The sequence below is a fragment of the Fragaria vesca genome, unplaced genomic scaffold (genome assembly GCF_000184155.1).
Source record: "Fragaria vesca subsp. vesca unplaced genomic scaffold, FraVesHawaii_1.0 scf0513070, whole genome shotgun sequence".
Classification (NCBI taxonomy): Eukaryota; Viridiplantae; Streptophyta; class Magnoliopsida; order Rosales; family Rosaceae; genus Fragaria; species Fragaria vesca.
The window spans coordinates 274,643-293,172 of NW_004443442.1; the positions used below are offsets into that span (position 1 = coordinate 274,643).

The 18,530-nt window shown below is 35.5% G+C and overlaps 2 protein-coding genes across 3 annotated transcripts; one reads left to right on the forward strand and one right to left on the reverse strand.

The window, feature by feature from the left end:
• The first annotated feature begins 764 nt into the window (after positions 1–764).
• On the forward strand, positions 765–3,542 carry LOC101313762 (2Fe-2S ferredoxin-like). Of its 2 annotated transcripts, none has more exons than XM_004309777.1 (9): positions 765–863; positions 941–1,014; positions 1,100–1,171; positions 1,247–1,308; positions 2,092–2,204; positions 2,440–2,546; positions 2,828–2,877; positions 2,971–3,053; positions 3,138–3,542. In XM_004309777.1, exons 3-9 carry the CDS (start codon positions 1,114–1,116, stop codon positions 3,250–3,252), a joined length of 588 nt encoding a protein of 195 aa, XP_004309825.1. In that variant the 5' UTR covers positions 765–863; positions 941–1,014; positions 1,100–1,113; the 3' UTR covers positions 3,253–3,542. The 2 variants fall into 2 exon arrangements, with proteins under 2 accessions (XP_004309825.1, XP_004309824.1); XM_004309776.1 differs by lacking the exon at positions 765–863 and adding an exon at positions 1,484–1,555 and having other exon boundaries at positions 966–1,014.
• A 1,011-nt stretch (positions 3,543–4,553) lies between these two features.
• LOC101295192 lies at positions 4,554–16,637 on the reverse strand. Its single transcript, XM_004309796.1, has 10 exons — positions 16,500–16,637; positions 14,825–15,347; positions 12,282–12,432; positions 11,459–11,569; positions 10,081–10,753; positions 8,161–8,397; positions 7,902–7,971; positions 6,747–6,916; positions 5,639–5,705; positions 4,554–4,717 (listed from the first exon to the last, which is right to left on the reverse strand). The coding sequence occupies exons 1-10, from the start codon at positions 16,635–16,637 to the stop codon at positions 4,554–4,556; spliced, it is 2,304 nt and encodes a 767-aa protein (XP_004309844.1).
• Between the last annotated feature and the right edge of the window lie 1,893 nt (positions 16,638–18,530).

Genomic DNA, 18,530 nt, shown 5'->3' on the forward strand with positions numbered 1-18,530 from the left:
TCTGCTACTTAGATTCAATGTAAATTTGATCTAGTTAAAAGTCTAAATTTTGGAATCTAGAGGTTGTCCGGTAATTGTTTTTTTTTTAAACCAAATAAACAATTAATATGTTATAACGATTTTGTTGCGAGTCGAATTCATAACTTTTCACTTACAGGAGAGACTTATGTCACTAGATCAAACGGTACTGGGCTGTTTGGTAATATTTTTGAAAATGATTATCAAAAATAATTTTTAATAATAAAATGAGACATAATAAAATTAGAATTTTGAAACATAATACGTTTGTGTCCATTTGATTTCTAAGAGATTCATTTTCTTAAATTGAAGAATCAAAATGTAATTAAGGTATGTGGAGTATAAAAAGTAACTAAAATGAGTGAATGTTTTATTTTAGAGATAATGGTTCATTTTTATAAATTATATAGTGAGGTTTATTTGAGGGACTTGAATGAGGTTTACTGAATAAATTTATTTTTTAAAAATTTAACAAGGGGTGTAAAAAAATATAGGAGGTCATACGAACAAATTTGGAGGTCAGAATAGACGCACCCTTGACATTTCATATCAATATGCTTGTTTGTTTTTTTTTATAAAAAAAATCAAATATTATAAATTTATGAGTCAAGCTCACGTAACCTTCACTTAATAATAAGAGAAGACTATGCCGGTAGATCCCGGTTTGTTATTTTGAATAACCTACGCTTCAAGGGTTTGTGTGAAATCTTATTAATGAAATTGAATTTATTTGTTTATACATTTGGTTTCAAAAAGAAATATACAGAAAAATTATTTGTAAACGGTGGGAGTGCTGCTGTTTTACTGTTTGGACCAGAAATCCAGCTTTCACCTGTCTCTCAAAGGTAAGCCAATTGTTCAATTCCGCCTCTGTCTAATTGGGTTTTCTCTTTTCTATGATTTCATGATTTTTTTATTTCAGTTGGACGACAGTAGCTGCCGCTTCTCCGCCGCCGATCAATTTCACATTCAGGGTTTAGGGTTTAGGTTGCCCAGGTTTGATCAGTGGAGTTGTAATGTTTTTGTTCTACTTTTTATCAAATGACAAAAACAAACCTGATTTCTTAGTTTGTGCTTACAGATTCAAGGGCGATTATGTTGGGCTTTCGGGCTTCAAGAATCGGACTTTTGATACTTAAACAGCTTACCAGAGGTATACACACTAGCCGAGTTTAGGGTTACTCAATCTGTCCACGTTTTAATATTACTCTTTATTCGCAATCTGCAGACAAATCCATTTGTACACCCACATATGCCACTCGTTCTTTCACTCAATTCTTGCAACCTCTGGTCAGTTATCTCTTCTTATTTCCATACATGGACTGCTGAATATCTCTTCAATTTGTCTTTTGTTTCATCTTTCAGTACATTACCTCAAGTTAAAGGAACAGAAACAATTTAATTAAAGACCACCAATTGAATTTCTTTGTATAGAAGAAATAGCTACTTACCTTTTTTTTGGTAGCCCCTATATCAGATTCGTGCTCTTACAGAGTATACTGTCCATTGGAAGTTCAGTGGGTTAACCTTTATCCCGGTAATTTGACCCTCTCCGTTCCATGTTTGGTACTAATTGCAAAAGGTGCCTCCTTTTATGCCCAAGTAAATGTGCTCATGCTGCTTCTTGAAAGTGAGGAAATGTATACCTGGGTGCCTCGTATCAAACGAGGCAAGCAGTCACACTTGTTTCCGTTGTTAAACTTATGTCAGTCTTAAAGAACAACAGAGATAAAACCAGTGAGTTTGATAGTGCGAACATTGCATTTCACAAGCAGCTTAGGAATCTTCTAGATGATAGTGAGAAATATTTGGTTGTCAAAGCCCTTCATACTAATCTAAATGGGTAAACATAAATGTCATTCTCAAAATATTTGCAGCACTTTATTTAGTTTACTAATAACTTGGCAATAAAGACATACACGAATGTGATGTGTCGAAAATTCATGTGGCTTGTAGATGATTAATATGAAGCTCTGAGTAGTTTCAAATTATGTCTTTTACTAATAATGAACTTGCATTCATGTTGTTCTCATTTGGGTCATATTTGTGGCTTTGCTAATTTTTCTGAAACAGTATAATCAGCAGTCTGGGACAAGGTTATTCAGGGGAGCCATCTTTCAGAAGCATCATCATTTTTCTACCACTACTGCCAGCACTTCAGACCAAGGGACTGAGCAGAAAGAAACGTAAGGTCTTGTGAATTAAATTGCAATAACACTGTTTGGTGATGGGTTGGGAGATTCAGGATAAAAGCTGTTAGAAAGTAGTTAAATGCATATAGGTAGATCTTATATATGGATATGCATTTGGTTTTTACACAATTTGTTGGATATTGGTATATAGTTTTCCTCTGAGCTGAGGTATTATGTTAACACTTGAGACTAGGGGCTGTTTCTGAGAAACCCTATGAATTATTTGCAGGATATCTGTGACCTTTGTAGACAAGGATGGAGACGAAAGACATATCAAGGTTCCAATTGGAATGTCTATGCTAGAAGCTGCTCATGAAAATGATATAGAACTTGAAGGCAAGTTTCTTGTCTTATTAAATCTACTATTTCCCCCATAAACCCAAATCTGTTGTCCCTGAGTGCAATTCCATTTGATTAAAGTTTTAAGAATTTCCATGCATGTTCAACCGAGTACTTAGGTGTTTGTCAACCAGATTATTGAAAAGTTTATTGCATTCCTCTTGCTTCAGAATGTACTTTGTGTGCCCTAACCACTGCCCCTCTCTTTTTCTCATCTCAAGTGTTTCATAGTTATACTTGCAGAAATGATAAATCTAATGCTTTTCTTACTCATGCAGGAGCCTGTGAAGGTTCACTTGCCTGCTCAACATGTCATGTGATTGTAATGGTACGTTGTAAGCATCCATCCTTGTAGAGTTCTTCTTTTGAGATTCTATTCGCTCTTCTTTCAACTGACGTCAACTTCAAAATCATAATGTAGGACATGGAGTATTACAACAAATTAGAAGACCCAACTGATGAGGAAAATGATATGTTGGACTTGGCATTTGGGCTTACAGAAACGTAGGTCGATGAATTTTAAGGTTAAATCTTTCTTGCATTCGGTCCACACCCTTCATACTAATATTAATAATTTCCATCCTGTAGGTCTCGTCTGGGTTGCCAAGTCATTGCAAGCCCCGAACTTGATGGAGTTCGTTTAGCTATTCCTGCTGCCACCCGAAACTTTGCTGTTGATGGCTATGTACCAAAACCACACTAGAGATAGTTCAGGATGATTTGGTTGAGGATGTAACTCGGTATTTATCCCAATTTTAGTAGCTCTAATTTTATTGGCCCAAAGTACCGATTGAGTTTAGCCCTCCTTTTTGTAGTTACTGCATTCATTATTATCGCTGCAATTTTTTAAGTTCAGTAGTTAGATAATATCAATATACCATATATAAGAGGAGGGTGTTTACAATCTTCTCATTATGTCATTCTTGAAGAATATTGCTGTCTGCACTCTCATTTTCAAATAAACAAATAATATCACACTCTTTGTCACCACTCACCACAAGTAATTTCCACAATAATTTCATGTGGCTCTTTTCATCGACATTTGGTCACCATAATTTGAATAGCTGTGGACAGAAGCAAGGAATACGATAAGTCAATTACATGACCATCATCATCTTCTTCCTTCATTAGTTCCATAATTATTGTGTTTGATGCCTCCAGTTGGAGTTTAAATGGTTTCTTCTGCTGTTGTTAAGAAATGCTAGTTGTGAACGTTCTTGATGTCGTTTCGCTTTCCTGACTTCTCTCTGAACGAATTGCGACATGGAGATAGAAGCAAGGAATAGATTATTAACTCTAGTCTCTAGGTGTAGTTCTTCTATTGCTATGTGTCAAAAATGACAATCTCTCAGATTGTAAACATGGGTGTTCGTAGACATACCAAAGGGGATATAAAGCAAGTTTTGGTATTATTTGTAGGCTCATAAGTCGAGCAATGAATCAGAAATATCCTCATAATCTTCCTCCTGAGGAACTAATATTTCATTCCTTCGTAAATAAACTTTCAACAATGCACCATACATACACCCACAGAATATCAGAACATTTTGTGGCCATTTTTGTCCCAGAACCAAAACCTTGAAGGTTCCTCTACATCGCCCCAATTCTTAGCACCCACAACCTGAAACGAAACATGCGTCTTTTCTGGTGCAAAGACTGAAGCTACTATAAGGCGCTGCAAATGCAGGAATTCCCGCAAAAAAACTCAAATTCTGAGAAACTTCTCCTTTCCTTAAGTTTATAGTGAATCCAAAAGACCAAAGGTTGATATCAGTTATTCTGAAACGTTTTACTACAGATGGATCACAATAAGCTGCGTACGTGAACGTCTGCATATGAGAATAAAGCAGTAGCATTTTTGAAGATCTACACATAATGCTATAACGAGTTCTAACTCCTTGGTGTCAGTCTTTTCCTAGAGTTTACTAAAGCCAAACAATGTCACAGGCTGCTTCGACTTTGCTAACTCATTATTTCTTCATTTGACCATCGGTACCTTTCACATTATTGACCTGCAACTTTTTTGGCTTGGCCAGCCATGCTCCGCAACTTTTCCAACATTTGAAATGCAGCTGATTCTCTTGCTTCACTAGGACCAGAACATGGGTCACCCTCTTTTAAACACTTGAAGTCCAGACCTTCTACGGTTACATTAGCTTGGAATCCACCTTCGACAAACAAGATGTAGCATGATAATCAAATCAACAACCTTAGATGGTACACATTAGAGAAGCAATATTCCATAACAATTTCAGCCAAATTTCACATTTTATGAACAGTACAGCTGTGCCAAGATTTAGCATCAGAGTACAATGCAAAGCAATATATTTTTGCATTAGACAAGAATATGTTTAACAAGACAATTCGGTAGAGAGAAACTTGCTAGGATCATTTGGTAAACCTTTTTGACTGGGTGATAGTGAAAGTCAAATGTTCCTTAAACTTTGTTTTAATAAATTACCCGGAAAAAAAAAAAAAAAAAAAAGAAACTTCTCCAGTGAGCTAGCGAATTTCCAACTATGGCTATGCAGGTGATGGATTCGAATCTCACTTGCCTATGGCAATGAGTAGGGATAAAAAATAAAAAAATAAAAAATAAAAGATGATAGGGTTTTTAAATATTATCAGCTAGGCAATGTGAAACGTTGTAGAGTATCAATATCCGAGTGGAAATCAAACATGGTAAACAAAATGCTGCTGGATCAAATAATCAGCTAGGCAATCTGAAACGTTGTAGAGTATAAATATCCAAGTGGAAATCAAATATGGTAAAAAAAATGTTGTAGGATCAAATTCCAAGTTTTTTTATTTTATTTATTTATTATTTTTTTTTTAGAAGAAAAATAAATTACAACAAGGAGCCTCTTAGGCACCCAACACAAGAAGAATCCAGAAGAAAGCCATCTGAGCCTAAGGGGGAACCCCATTAAACTCCAAGTTGGAAGAACCTAGTTAAAATAATTTGAAGTGCCAAAACAGCTACTAGATGAATGGTGGTTAATCCATTGTATATATTTGTCCTCCTCTCTCATCAGAAAACAAAAAAATTCATTTTTATGAGATGATTGTATAAATCTAACAGATCTTACCATCTGATAGGGACACACAATAAACCGGTAACACCCAACTGTTTTTGGAACATATCTCATCCAATTCCTGCAAAATTGAAAGCATTATAAGAATGCATGTGTATGATGTATAACAAAGAACATGTTTTTAGCAATAGTTTTTAGCCATATCAGAGATGTAGGGACTTTATGACATATCAAGAGTCCAAGACCAGGAGATTATCATCACAAGATATTTTGCATGGAAGTTCCATTCGACAACAACAAAATAAATTACCTATTCCCCAATCCAGATGTATAATAAGTAATCAAGTTACTCTGAAACAATCAAAAGAGAGTTCTAATTCTAGTTTAACCCCAAAATCAGTTTGAATCAACTTAAAAGGAGCGGCAGTGTGCTTATTAGACCTCAGGAAATAAAACAAGAATGGTGAGGTCTGCCAAACTGACAAGATTGAAATTTCACACTCTAGAAACCTCAAAAGTTTTGAACAGATCCTGGATAGAATGCATAGAGATGTCCAAAATGAAAATGCAGCTTATCCACTTGTACAATGCAACAGAACAGAGAGCCATAAAATTTAAAAAGTCAACCTATACATCCTCGCTGTTCCCTCCCTTACAGTTGGTCATCTTCTTAGATGAGTTAAAGTTTCCAGAGAAACTACAAAGGGAAGATAGTTGCTGAGCAGTAGGATGTTCGTAGGATGAAGCAACAATGGAGAACTGCACCATGGCCATACCATGATCTCTGGATTGTAAAAGCAGAAATAATACTCAAACACCTCCCTACCCTCAGTGTTTGAGGACTACTTGTTATGTTAAAACATAGAATTAAAGATGAACACAGACGACATTGAGATTGTTACGAGTGGAAAGGTGCATTCACCAGGCCATATGTGGACGACCAACAAAATGATTGTCAAAAATCCACAATCCCACATAAATTTTGCTTTCTCTCTCCACCAGAACAGCAAAGTTTTCCACAGCACAAATCAATTACCCAGAATATTTCTTATTTCTTTTGAAGTAAAATTTGGAAGTGTTTGGACTTGAAAGAATTGAACCTTCGAGCTGTTTCACATAGGATAATGATGCAAAGAAATCACTATTGGATGCCATATCTTACCTGGCATCGATTTTGCTTGTCAAGAATAGCCTCTGACAGCCTCTTCCTTTTGATGGATGTAGGAGACCATTCCTCTTCTTGCAGTGTATGAGTCCTTTCATTTCTAAGATATCCATCATTACAACCTTCTATAACAGACTTGACTATTACTGCTGAGCCATCTTGGCCACCTATGGTAATAAGAAAGCCAGACAACCAATTAGGAAATCATTGCAAAGGAGCACCTACCAGTAAGGACACACTCCAACACTTGCAATTCCAGTCTTCACAAATCAATGCAGAAGTGTTTAAGACAACAGTGTTTCACCACGTGACATATACGTAACAAACAGTATCTCACAACGAAAACAAAAGATTTAAAGTATTCTGGATTCTTAACTGTAGAACAGTCAGGATCAATTTATCACCTCTTGATTGTTATTTTGTTTTTTTTTCCCTTAATGTAGTCTATTAGTGTTAGATTTTATTTATATCTTAATCTTATTTGCAAACTTCGGTAGCTATTTAAACCATGATTTGATAGTCTGAAAAATAAAAAATGAAGGTTGTAAAACCTTGAAGAGTATTTGCATTGCAGTATCACATACAGTATTCATTGTGTTTTTATAGAAATATGACCTATTAGTTCCTTTAAATGAGGAAAGACAAAAAATCACTAGATGCTTCCAATGTGTCACACATGATCAAACTAGTTTATAAGAAAATAAGGATGCAAAGTCAATAGCAAGTGCTGAGTGACTTGTGGCACTCTGTATGTGCAAGCCACTAGAAGAATAGATGTCAATGATGCATATGAATCAAAATCTAATGGCATATACACGAACTCAAACAATGATCCTTTTGAAATAAATTCCCACACCCAGCAATTCCACATCTATGAATTAGTAACCCTAATTCAAACCAAATTAAAGATCCTAAATATTAGAGTAATAACAGTTAAAAGGATTTACAACCCAGTGTTACATTCATGGTCTCATTTTTTAAGATGCTACCTGCCACCATCATGAATGCCCTCTGATCATATTGATGGGTTTAACAGATTGGATCTTATCTTGTCATTCTTAAATTTGGTATAAATATGTAACATAGGACAACAATATCAGGAATATGGGGGGAGTGTAGCCAAAATACAAGACAACATGAAGCAAGAGATACCATTTATAATTGTCTGGATATCTTTTTCACAGCGAGCAAGCTCATCCTCTATATTGCGCTTCTTAAGAGACTGCATGGACAAGAAAATGAGGCCAAACAGCAGGTTTGAATTAAAGAAAGTAACTAGTAAGGAATATATATATATATATATATGGCAGAAGGTGACCAAACTAAACTAACCTAAACTAGGTCACACCAAAGCTAAATCAGGATGACAATGAGATTATCAAATAAATAAATAAATAAAGCAAAGATTTACCAGCTCATTCCTTTTTTTCATAAGAACGTTCCAAGCAGTTTGTGACAAGATCTGTTCTTGTGACGCTATAGTATTTTGTAGCTTGTCAAAATCATTTAAATTTGATTGAGAGGTGGCAAAGGTATGCCCACTTTTACTTTCTTGAGATGATGGGTTAATATAACAAGTTTTGTTCCCAGCAACTTTTGTAACTCTGCGGTCAGTAAGGGATGGACTTGTCCGGTTCACAGTCTCAACCTGCCCACCCAACAACAAACGTACGTTTCAGATGAGTGGGGGTTTTCTAATTGTTATTATTTTATTTTTACAAAGGTACAGCACACTCTGTAGAAGCTTATAGTAGCTGAGAAACTAAAAACAAACTAATTTCCTCAACATTCATTTTCCGCAGCAGAAACAATAGCATAATATAATGACAGATTTAACCTGCAATGTATATCTAAATGTTGCTGCATATGAGAGCCTGTAATGCAGATTCACTTGACAACTTATTTCCCCTGTTTTTAAAAATATGTTCACTGAGCTTAGAGTTCCACTTTCTTAATGCATGAAGTGTAAGCACAAAGATATTATCGATGATCATGTGATTTAGTTTTAAAGAAGAAGCAGACATCATAAATTTTCATATTAGCAAATGGCTTTCTGCGGAGCTAACAAACATTTTCATTTTGCTGCAGACAATCTCTAGTAAAGAGACTTGATTGCAGAAACTCTACTTGGCTCATATATTAGAAAGTCTACTTGGCTTATATATTTAGTTTTTAATAAGTGAAAAAACTGAGCTTGCACAAGATTCAAGAAGTACTATACAATTAGGAAAAATAAAAAAGAAGAGATTTTGCAATTTTAAGTTCTAACATCCAAGTAGAAAGAGCCTGAGAGAAATAAAGAGAAAACAAAGAAACAAATAGAAGAGAGCAGTGGGGAGGTAAGAGCCTCAAACTGCAAGCTGCATAATCCTGAGTCAGGGTCTTCTTTTATTCTTCTTCTTTTTTTGGAAAAAGGGAAAATCTCTCTAAATAGCAAACACAAATTGTACAAGATGCAGAAAACTAGTCCCACTTCAACAAATAAAATCCTCGCAAAATCTTCATCAAATTAAAGCACAATGCATTCTCAAAAAAAAAAGAAAAAAAGAAGCTAAAGCACTATGGAATTCTCCATCTTCACTACAAACAACTTCCTGACTACAAACTAACGCACAGCTCTTACTGATCTAAACAAATAGGCAAAACTGAGGTTATTCTGCAGAAAGTTATAATTAAAAGCAAGCAAAATCATATTCTGGACTTTCCCAAAACTCTTCCATTTCTGGCCCTTTTCATCACTCAAACTAACTAGTGCTAACATCATATATACATTCACTATTATCCTCGCCAAGAATTTAATCTTAGGTCATGGCTGTGATATACCAGATAACTATCACCATACTAGAAGTGTAGATTAATTTTTAAATTTTTTATTCATACTTCCCATAAATTCACAAACCCCAACTACATCCATAGATAGTTTAGCAGTGTTGTAAACCTCAACCATACTAGAAGTGTAGATTAATTTTAATTTTAATTTTTATTATTCATAGTTTCAATAAATTCACAAACCCCAACTACATCCATAGATAATTTAGCAGTCTTGTAAACCTCAACCATACTAGAAGTGTAGATTAATTTTTTTATATTTTTATTCATACTTTCCATAAATTCACAAACCCCATTACCCCAACTACATCCATAGATAATTTAGCAGTCTTGTAAACCTCAACCTGCTACATATGGTTAGTCCAATACCTGACAGAACAAAAATAGAATGTTAATTCTAAAGAACAGATCTATAACCAACAAATCGCAAACAGCAGACTCATGAATGAGATAGAAATGAAAAATGTTTAATAATGCTGTAGTTGAAGCGGCAAAGAACTACCTTATTATTAGTTGCTGAGCCATTTAGTTCAGTCCCAATCAAGGATATCTTTTTTTTCTGGTTAACTTGAATGGTGCTCAAACTTTTCTTACAGCTTTCTACATTCTGCAACGGGACCATGGGAGAGTCATCCAACCACAATTTCTGAGGCCCATGGAAAGCTTCAGTTGGACTTGTATTTTTATATACGGTGGTATCTTTCTTCTTATATGATTGAGGTGTAGAACTGCTAATGTTGTTCCCAATATCTTTTATCGTGATGTGATTTACATGAGACAACTTGCCTTGTGTTTTGGGAATTTCACTTTTGATACAGGAATGCGTTTCATCTTGGTGGCTGACAGCTTGAATGTATCTTGAAATTTTTTTACAACTTTTTTCCTTCCTTGAGGCAACCATGGAAGAGTCCTTGACCTCCATTTCTTGAGACCCATTGAAAGCATGAGCCAGATCTATCTTGCAACATCCAGTGATATCTTTCTGCTTCCATGATTGGGGTTCAGGACATCTTGTGTTGCTACCAATATCCTCAATTAGAACACCATTTACATGAGACTTCTCTTGAGTTTTGCAAATTTCTGATTTGTGAGGTGTTTCAGTCCTATTAGGGCTAGTCACATTTACATTTCCCGCTCCTAGCCTTGAATCTTGCAAACCTTTTGAGAATTCTCTCCTAAAAGACAAATAAAATTCTAATGTCAAGTAAAGAGACATTTAATCAAATAGAGACAGCTAAAACAAAAGTTCTGTTCTGCTTTAGCTAAAACAAGTAAAGAGACATTTAAATCAAATGTTTCCCCATAAATAGTACACAGCTCGGCTCCAAAAGTTCACTAAAATATTAGTTTTATGACTTTCCAGAAGTTAACACTCTGGTTGTTTGCGGCACACGCAAAACAAAATGACAGGATGCTTACAAACGTATAAACAGACAAATCTAGTCTAATATATCCCAGTCATACAATGTCAATAACATCCCAGTTAGTCAATTTCCCATATAAAAAGTACAGACGACAGACCAATTGGCTACCAAGTTATGTTCAACAATTTCGAAGGGGGCAGCTAAGTTGGTTCAAAATCCAAAAATAATATAACATGCCACTATAGGCAATGACAATATTTTTTTTGGTTGGAAGGCAATGACATGGGTTACTCCTTAAAATTGAGAATGATAAAGACTACAGGCATAAGAATATTGATTAATGGGATTGTAAACTTTTAGAGGAGTCTACATTTTGATACGTAGCTACAGGATTGACTATTACGATATTATAAGTACTACAGCACTGAATCTTCAGATTCCATCTACACGATGCATAAGGTAGAAAAAATTGCATGCGATGACAAGAAATAATGAAGAACAATGTAAGTAACACACCTATGAAACCAGTCGGTCAAAATCTCAGCATAAGGAAGCATATGGAGATACTCAACAACTGTTGTGACTGTCCAGCAGCTGGAACTCTTTGTGACCAGAGGACCCTGCAGGCTAGTCAAACAGCAAAGACACGATTTTAGCGTATGAGAAAGGGACAGTGGATAGCAGTAAATCGTTGTTAAGCACTCAAACTCAAATCCTAATACTTGCAAACCACATCAATAATATTTTTATAGAAAGATCTACACTTTTGAATTGATTCTATGATATCTTGTGACACTACACAGCAGCATCTCAGCTTTCTAGTTATATATTCTATATTTTCTAAAAGATTATCATTATAAAGCTACTCATCTTTATTAACCGAATCAATACTATTCAGAAATGCAGATTGATAAAATTTAGTTGATTTATTATTATCAAACAGTTGCCTTGACATGGTGGCCTCTCTCCATCACAAGAAAGAGCAAGCTGTTGAGCTCAAAAGTTCAGAATTTGAACTAAGGATCTCACATTTTAGTACCCTTGTTTAGCATAAAGATTGTCCTCATTAATCACACGATTTAAAGTCCGAGGCAGATGACACTTTGAAAGTTATAGGACATTATGGGTACTGGTCAAAGTCAAGGGAGAATTGATCAACTCTACCGTACTAATAATTTTGTATATTTAGGAAAAAAAAAAAAGAGAAAAAAACTTGTAGCTAAATAAGGACGACAAAACCAAAGTCATAGACAGAAACAAGTACATAATCACATACACAGAAACAGAAACAAAAAATCATATACACGGAAACAAAAACAAAAACAAAAAAATCATTTACCTGTCAATAACATCTTTAATAGGAAATTGAATAATACCATCCTTGCCTGATTGGGTACACTGAACTATGAAAAAGCAAGCCGCTGCCTTTTCTTTACTATGGGAAAATACAACATGGCTTTCCAAAACCAGAAGATCATTCTGATTAATATCTGTACCATTGACAAATATCATATATATAGACATGTCAGCTAATTCTGTTAAACAAAGTAGAAGCAGAAGCAGCTTTCTTGGCTACCCAGACAGCTCGATACAGTGTTTAAACCTGTTATTTATGAGCCTTAAAGGTTCTGACTTGGTTACATATGATCTGGAGTAAAGATAAGCTGCTTAAACTCCTATGATATTTATGTTGAGAATTTATAGACCGCCATTAATTCATAGTAAGCAAGAATACTACCAGAGAAATTTCATTGTTTTTTTCTTTAGTGAAGAAAAAACTACAAGTAATTGTCATAGACAAAAGTTAAAAAGTGAACAAGAGGTTAAAAACAGAGAGGCTAGCAGCAAATACAATATATTCAATACAGTGATGCAGGAGCATCCAGAAAGTCCTAAATTAGGACATTATTATTATTTTTTAATGTTTTTATTATTTTTCTTTAAGTCTTTCCTGTTTTGTTAGGGTTTGCTATTGCCTATATATCTAGCCTTTTAGAGTCTTGTAAGACAGCTTTGTTATTTTGAATAAAATTATACATAAGAGTTTCTTTGGGACGTTCTGCCCTAGAACTCAATATATCGTTCCTACTTTAATCCTACAGCAAGTATTTCTCTGCAATTGCTTGTTTCGTTGAGAACTTCCGCTCTCAAGTGTTTTTACCCCGGATCCAGCCGCAAGACAGAAACTTTCAGTTTCTGCCCTGCATCAGCTGGTATCAGAGCCGTGCTCTGGGCCTGCAAAATGGTTGGATGTGGTAGAGGTCGTGGAAGAGGAGCTTTGGAGGATCAACAAACAGAGATGGCTGAGATGCGCCGTATGATTGAAGACCTGACAAGGGCAGTGCAAGCTCTTCAGGGTCAGGAACGTAGGGAAGCCCCGGATGGCGACCCTAACCCCTCGGAGGCTGAACTGGAAGGTAGGTCCGAGGATGAACAGGATGTTCACAACCCTTTTCATGATGTTGCTGGAGAGGGAGAACGTGTTAGTTTCGACTATAAAGGTTCAAATTCTATCTTTACTTTTTCAGTCAATAATAATTCAGAAAAAGAAAAAAAAGATGGTGTTGTGGATTTTAGTAAGCCACCGATTTATGATGATTGTCTGTGTGAGGTTTGTTGTGGCAATTGCGGTGTGGAAGAAGATGAAGACACCAATAAGGATGCAGTCGAGGATGATCTCATATACAGCAGGAAAAGAAACAAAGATGAAGATGACAATGAAGGCACAGTAAAGTCTGTATTTTGGAAAAATACTGGGCACAAACTTGTTGATTTTGTTGGAGTTAATGCAATTCTTAGGGGTAATCCCAAAGGTTTAGTTGAGATTGTTAATGGTATCAAGAGATGTGAGAGCAATTTTGGGTTAGCTAAATTTATTATGAAGAGCAGATCTCCCAAGTCAAGAAAAGGAAGGTATTCCAAGTATTTATTTATTTGGGGAGGAAGAATTCAATTGCAAGCTAATCTCTCAAAAGAAGATCTGAGGCAGTGGAAGATTTTGTCTGGATTTTCTACAATCAAAGGTTCAAATTCGAGGACGAATTCTTTCCAACCAAGGGAGTCTGATGCAGGAGCATCCAGAAAGTCCTAAATTAGGATATTATTATTATTTTTTAATGTTTTTATTATTTTTCTTTAAGTCTTTCCTGTTTTGTTAGGGTTTGCTATTGCCTATATATCTAGCCTTTTAGAGTCTTGTAAGACAGCTTTGTTATTTTGAATAAAATTATACATAGAGTTTCTTTGGGACGTTCTGCCCTAGAACTCAATATATCGTTCCTACTTTAATCCTACAGCAAGTATTTCTCTGCAATTGCTTGTTTTCGTTGAGAACTTCCGCTCTCAAGTGTTTTTACCCCTGATCTAGCCGCAAGACAGAAACTTTCAGTTTCTGCCCTGCATCATACAGCCTCCTAGACTGAACAGTGATAACAAACACAGAATTCCAACTACTTGGTAAACTATCAACAATTCTTCCATCTCCTGAGTAGAACTGACAATTTGATTATATGTTTAATCAAATCAAAATAATCAAGAGTTTATGAAAATTAAGGGACTTGCAAATGTATCTGATGGAACGTAATTTCTTTTTATTATAGTCCTATATATAAAGCCATACCCCACCAACATATCTTATAACAAAATTAAGTCAAAGACTCATGGACATCAACCAATGCTGTCATTAAATGCACTACAATATGAAATGAACCTTGCCACTGGTATGATTTCAACTTAGTAATACCACATAACTTAATGGACGGCAGTCCCAGGCTTGCAGAAAAACGAAAGGCAGAACAGACAGGGAACTATTCACCACATCAATTGGAAGCATAATCCCCTCTGTAAGATTCACATCTCTTAAAGTATAAGAAAATTGATTACCTGTGGCCTCTGTAATTGCTGAATATGCCAGTTTTCGGCAACTAGTTTCATCAATCCTCAGTTCTCCTCTAGAAGAATTTCCAGTGAATCTTTTCTTTTTGTTGATATGTGTTAACTCCCTTGTATCATTTGAACTGCGATCTCTAACCTCCAAATTTTTATCAATGACCGACCAAACCCCCTGGGTTATGGAACCGAATTGCAAGAAGCAGTTCTCCTTCTTGGAGTCAACTAGAAGAACCGTAACTTTGGAAATTGGCCAGCCCTCAGTGTTTGGAGTGCCCATGGATGCATCTAAACTTGTAGATATTTCACATGCATCCATTATTGTTCTTTCGGTGACTGAAAGTTGTTTCTCCAGGTCATCCAACTCAGTATCACTTGGCATTTGCATGAATGTCATATGAGCCAGCAAGGCTGGTTTCAGATCCACAACCAACTTGCAAAACGAACTAAAACGCAAAACCTCTAGCTTCGGATATTGCTTTCTGTGATAGTTGTATAGTAGCACAACAGCATGCACCTAAGAGAAACCAATTGATAAGCAAAACAAAGACTCAAAAAGAGTGGTACAGTACAGTTGCATGTGTTTTATATATATATGTGTGTGTGTATGTGTGTGTGTGTGTATTTGTGCATGTTTAAGTCATCGCATACAATCTTACCAACACTCGTTACTAACTCAATTTTAAAATGCAAGTCCTTGGTGTGCTTCCATCCAGAGAGATGTTTCCATTATGAACAAAGTTGTCAGTTACGTATTGACTCCTGGGTTATTATCAGTTATTAACCTTGACAGGTATTTGATCTAGCTTCAAGGGTATCTTTTCATTTAATACAAGATACAAATTTTCATTACCAAATGAAACAGAATACAACACAGGGGACAAGTATATACTAGAATTACAAAGAAGAAGAATAACAGCAAATAAAAAATAAACAACAAAATCTAAGTCACGGTTTATGAAGAATGACATGAACCTATCCCATAGTTGATCTGCATACTCGCCCCTAACTTCCAGATAAATTATATTGATCCTCTCCATCCAAAGCCCAACCCAAACAAAAGATACAAAACAAAAACAGATGCCACAACACATCTCCCTAAAATCATACCCCTTTTCTTGCCTCCAAAGAAATTAGATATCTCACAGAATAGGGCATTGCATGAGCCTGGATGATTCCAGTCAACTTTCAACTCTCTGAATAGTGTTTTTGCATAATGCTAGAGCAACAAGATGCTGAAGCAGCAGATGATTCGAACTTCCAGCTGCTCTTTCACACATCGTAGAGATAAGAAACACAAGAAAGGTAATCTTCTCCGAACCAAATCACGAGTATTCAATCTTTCAGGAAATTTAAATCCTCATGTTTGATTGAACATGATGCAAGCAATTATAGCCACATCATTCTCAAACTAAAATCATATGACATTTTTAGTGTTTAAAGATGTTGTATAAATGACCTTTATGGGATCAAAAATAAGAATTAGAGATAAACCACCAAGTAATAGAAAATGGATACTTAGACGAGAAAATTAACATTATTAAATGGTGTACCAAATTGGACTGATGAGGAATCCTACAATAAAATTGTACTAAAAACAAAATATAAAGTATATCATGTTGATTAATCAATGACAAAGAAAGCAGCCAATGTGGTAAGAAACAGAAACCTGTTTGGCAACCGATTCTTGTAGAGAGAGTGATGGGGTATCCCGCATAGAAGATTTTGTTGGAAGCATGGGGTCAACTAAGTACTCCAAAAAAGCCTGAATGGCATCCTCGGTCGGACATACATCCGAAGCATCCATGATCTCAAGATACTCTAACTTCTGTAAGAAAAGAAAAGAAACACTTAATAGACACTCACATACTCATTGTCCTCGATGAAATAATGATGCGGTGTATAATTATTAATTACAGCAAAATGCAAACAATGTATGCATAAACTCGGTAAATTTATCAAAACATGTCCTCACGCGGACCTGTTTTAAAGATTCAGGCAACTGTAGAGATACAGTAAAATCCGAAAAAAAGAGGTAGTTCATTACATGAGACCAAGAGAAACATGTAAACTGGATGGAAGGCAGTCTGGATCTGGATCCACACTGACCCCAAACTATGTGACATTTTTTATTGATTACAACATAATTTCTTTCGAGAAAGAAAAAGACATTCTTTTTCTGTTCTTTTTTCACAAACAGTAGGAATCATGGTACAAGCTACAGAAAGAGGAAAAGCAAAACGTATATTGGTGTGTTACCAGACAAGGAAATATAAATCAGAAAAGTAATTAGTATAATGGTGGGTCAACCAGCAGAAAAGGAGCAATCTTGGGTGTTGTGTATGAACCCTAAGCAGGGAGTAGTAAACCTCAGAATATCCTAGGAAAAGTTTTAAGGTTTAGTACCTGGTAGAAGATGCAAAGTGGGAAGACAGAGAGAGAGGGATCAGTAGGAGTGGAGTTACGTGGGTAGAGAGATTTGGGGGTTAAACCATGATTTTGTCGTTTCGTCTGTGAGTCTCAGAGCAGGACTGCGCAACTGAGGGGACCCCTGTGCGTTTTGCTTTTTATTTTCTGGTCAACCTTAGTTTATTTTTTAGTGTGTTGACTCATCTTTTCTCTTTGGTTTGGGGAATTGGCCCTTTCTGTTTTTTTTTTTTGGTTACAGAAGGAAACCTAAAAGGCCCAAACACAGAGACAAAAAGAGAAACTAAAAACAACAAACTGGAGCAAAAGCCAGTTCTTCTCGCTCTTGTAACACCCCAGATCATCAAGCATAGCTTGGGCAGCATGAGCAAGAGCCTCCGTAAAAGTGATCAGACCCAAGTCATCGTTTTTCTGTTTTTATTGGTTAAAGGTTTGATTTCTCTATTCCTCAAAAAAAAAAAAATTTAATTTCTCTATAGTTTGATACTATAATGGATATATAACTAGAGACGGGGTATGACCGTATGATATAGTAAAACTCCATGATTTGGATGATTTTTTTAAGGTGCGGTTATTGTCACCCCACTAAATATTTTGTTCACCCCACATTTTAATTTTAAACTAAATATTCTAATACTAACCTCACAATCAAGAATTTTTGTGAAAATATAATATTAAACTAAAATCTATAAAATCCAAACAACAACAATTCTCTACATCTTGACATCGAAAAAAAAAAATTATGTACATCTTTCAAATCAGATTTGAGAATCACTTCAATCTTCAACAAGGTGGTTATACAGTGTGATGAGATTGTTCGTTCTTATTTTTATTTTATTTATGACTTCAAATGTAGTATTTCATATATATAATCGTAAAAAAAGAACTCAATAAAGAGATCGAGGAGAACACATATAGGATGTGGTTTGAGAAGAATGAAAGTCTACGTCAAATATATTGATGAGATATTTGTATATATTTTTAGATTTTATCAGATTGAGGAAAATAAAAGAAAGAAAATAAAAACCAGATTTTCTCAAAATTTTAATGGCAGAATTAGAACGTTAAAGGTATAAAATAAGACGTGAGGTGAACTAAGCATTTACTGGGGTGGAAATAGCCGCACCCTTTTTTTAATGACCTTTGTCATTGTCTCGTAATGGACAAATCAACTCACAGACAGTTAAAACTAGTACCTATGATGGCACATAGTCAGACTTATCATTTCACATTATGCAGGCCCGGTCCTAGCCCAGTGCTGGCAGTGCCTTGA

Bases quoted from the DNA above. Each gene is read 5' to 3' on its own strand.
- LOC101313762 (XM_004309776.1), top strand. From the start codon at position 1,114: ATGTTGGGCTTTCGGGCTTCAAGAATCGGACTTTTGATACTTAAACAG. The intron at 1,172-1,246 runs GTATACACACTA...CGCAATCTGCAG, and splicing joins ACTTAAACAGCTTACCAGAG to ACAAATCCATTTGTACACCC. The intron at 2,547-2,827 runs GCAAGTTTCTTG...TTACTCATGCAG, and splicing joins AAATGATATAGAACTTGAAG to GAGCCTGTGAAGGTTCACTT.
- LOC101295192 (XM_004309796.1), bottom strand. From the start codon at position 16,637: ATGGATGCTTCGGATGTATGTCCGACCGAGGATGCCATTCAGGCTTTT. The intron at 11,570-12,281 runs GTAAATGATTTT...CTGTTTGACTAG, and splicing joins ATTAAAGATGTTATTGACAG to CCTGCAGGGTCCTCTGGTCA. The intron at 6,917-7,901 runs GTATCTCTTGCT...TTATTACCATAG, and splicing joins TATCCAGACAATTATAAATG to GTGGCCAAGATGGCTCAGCA.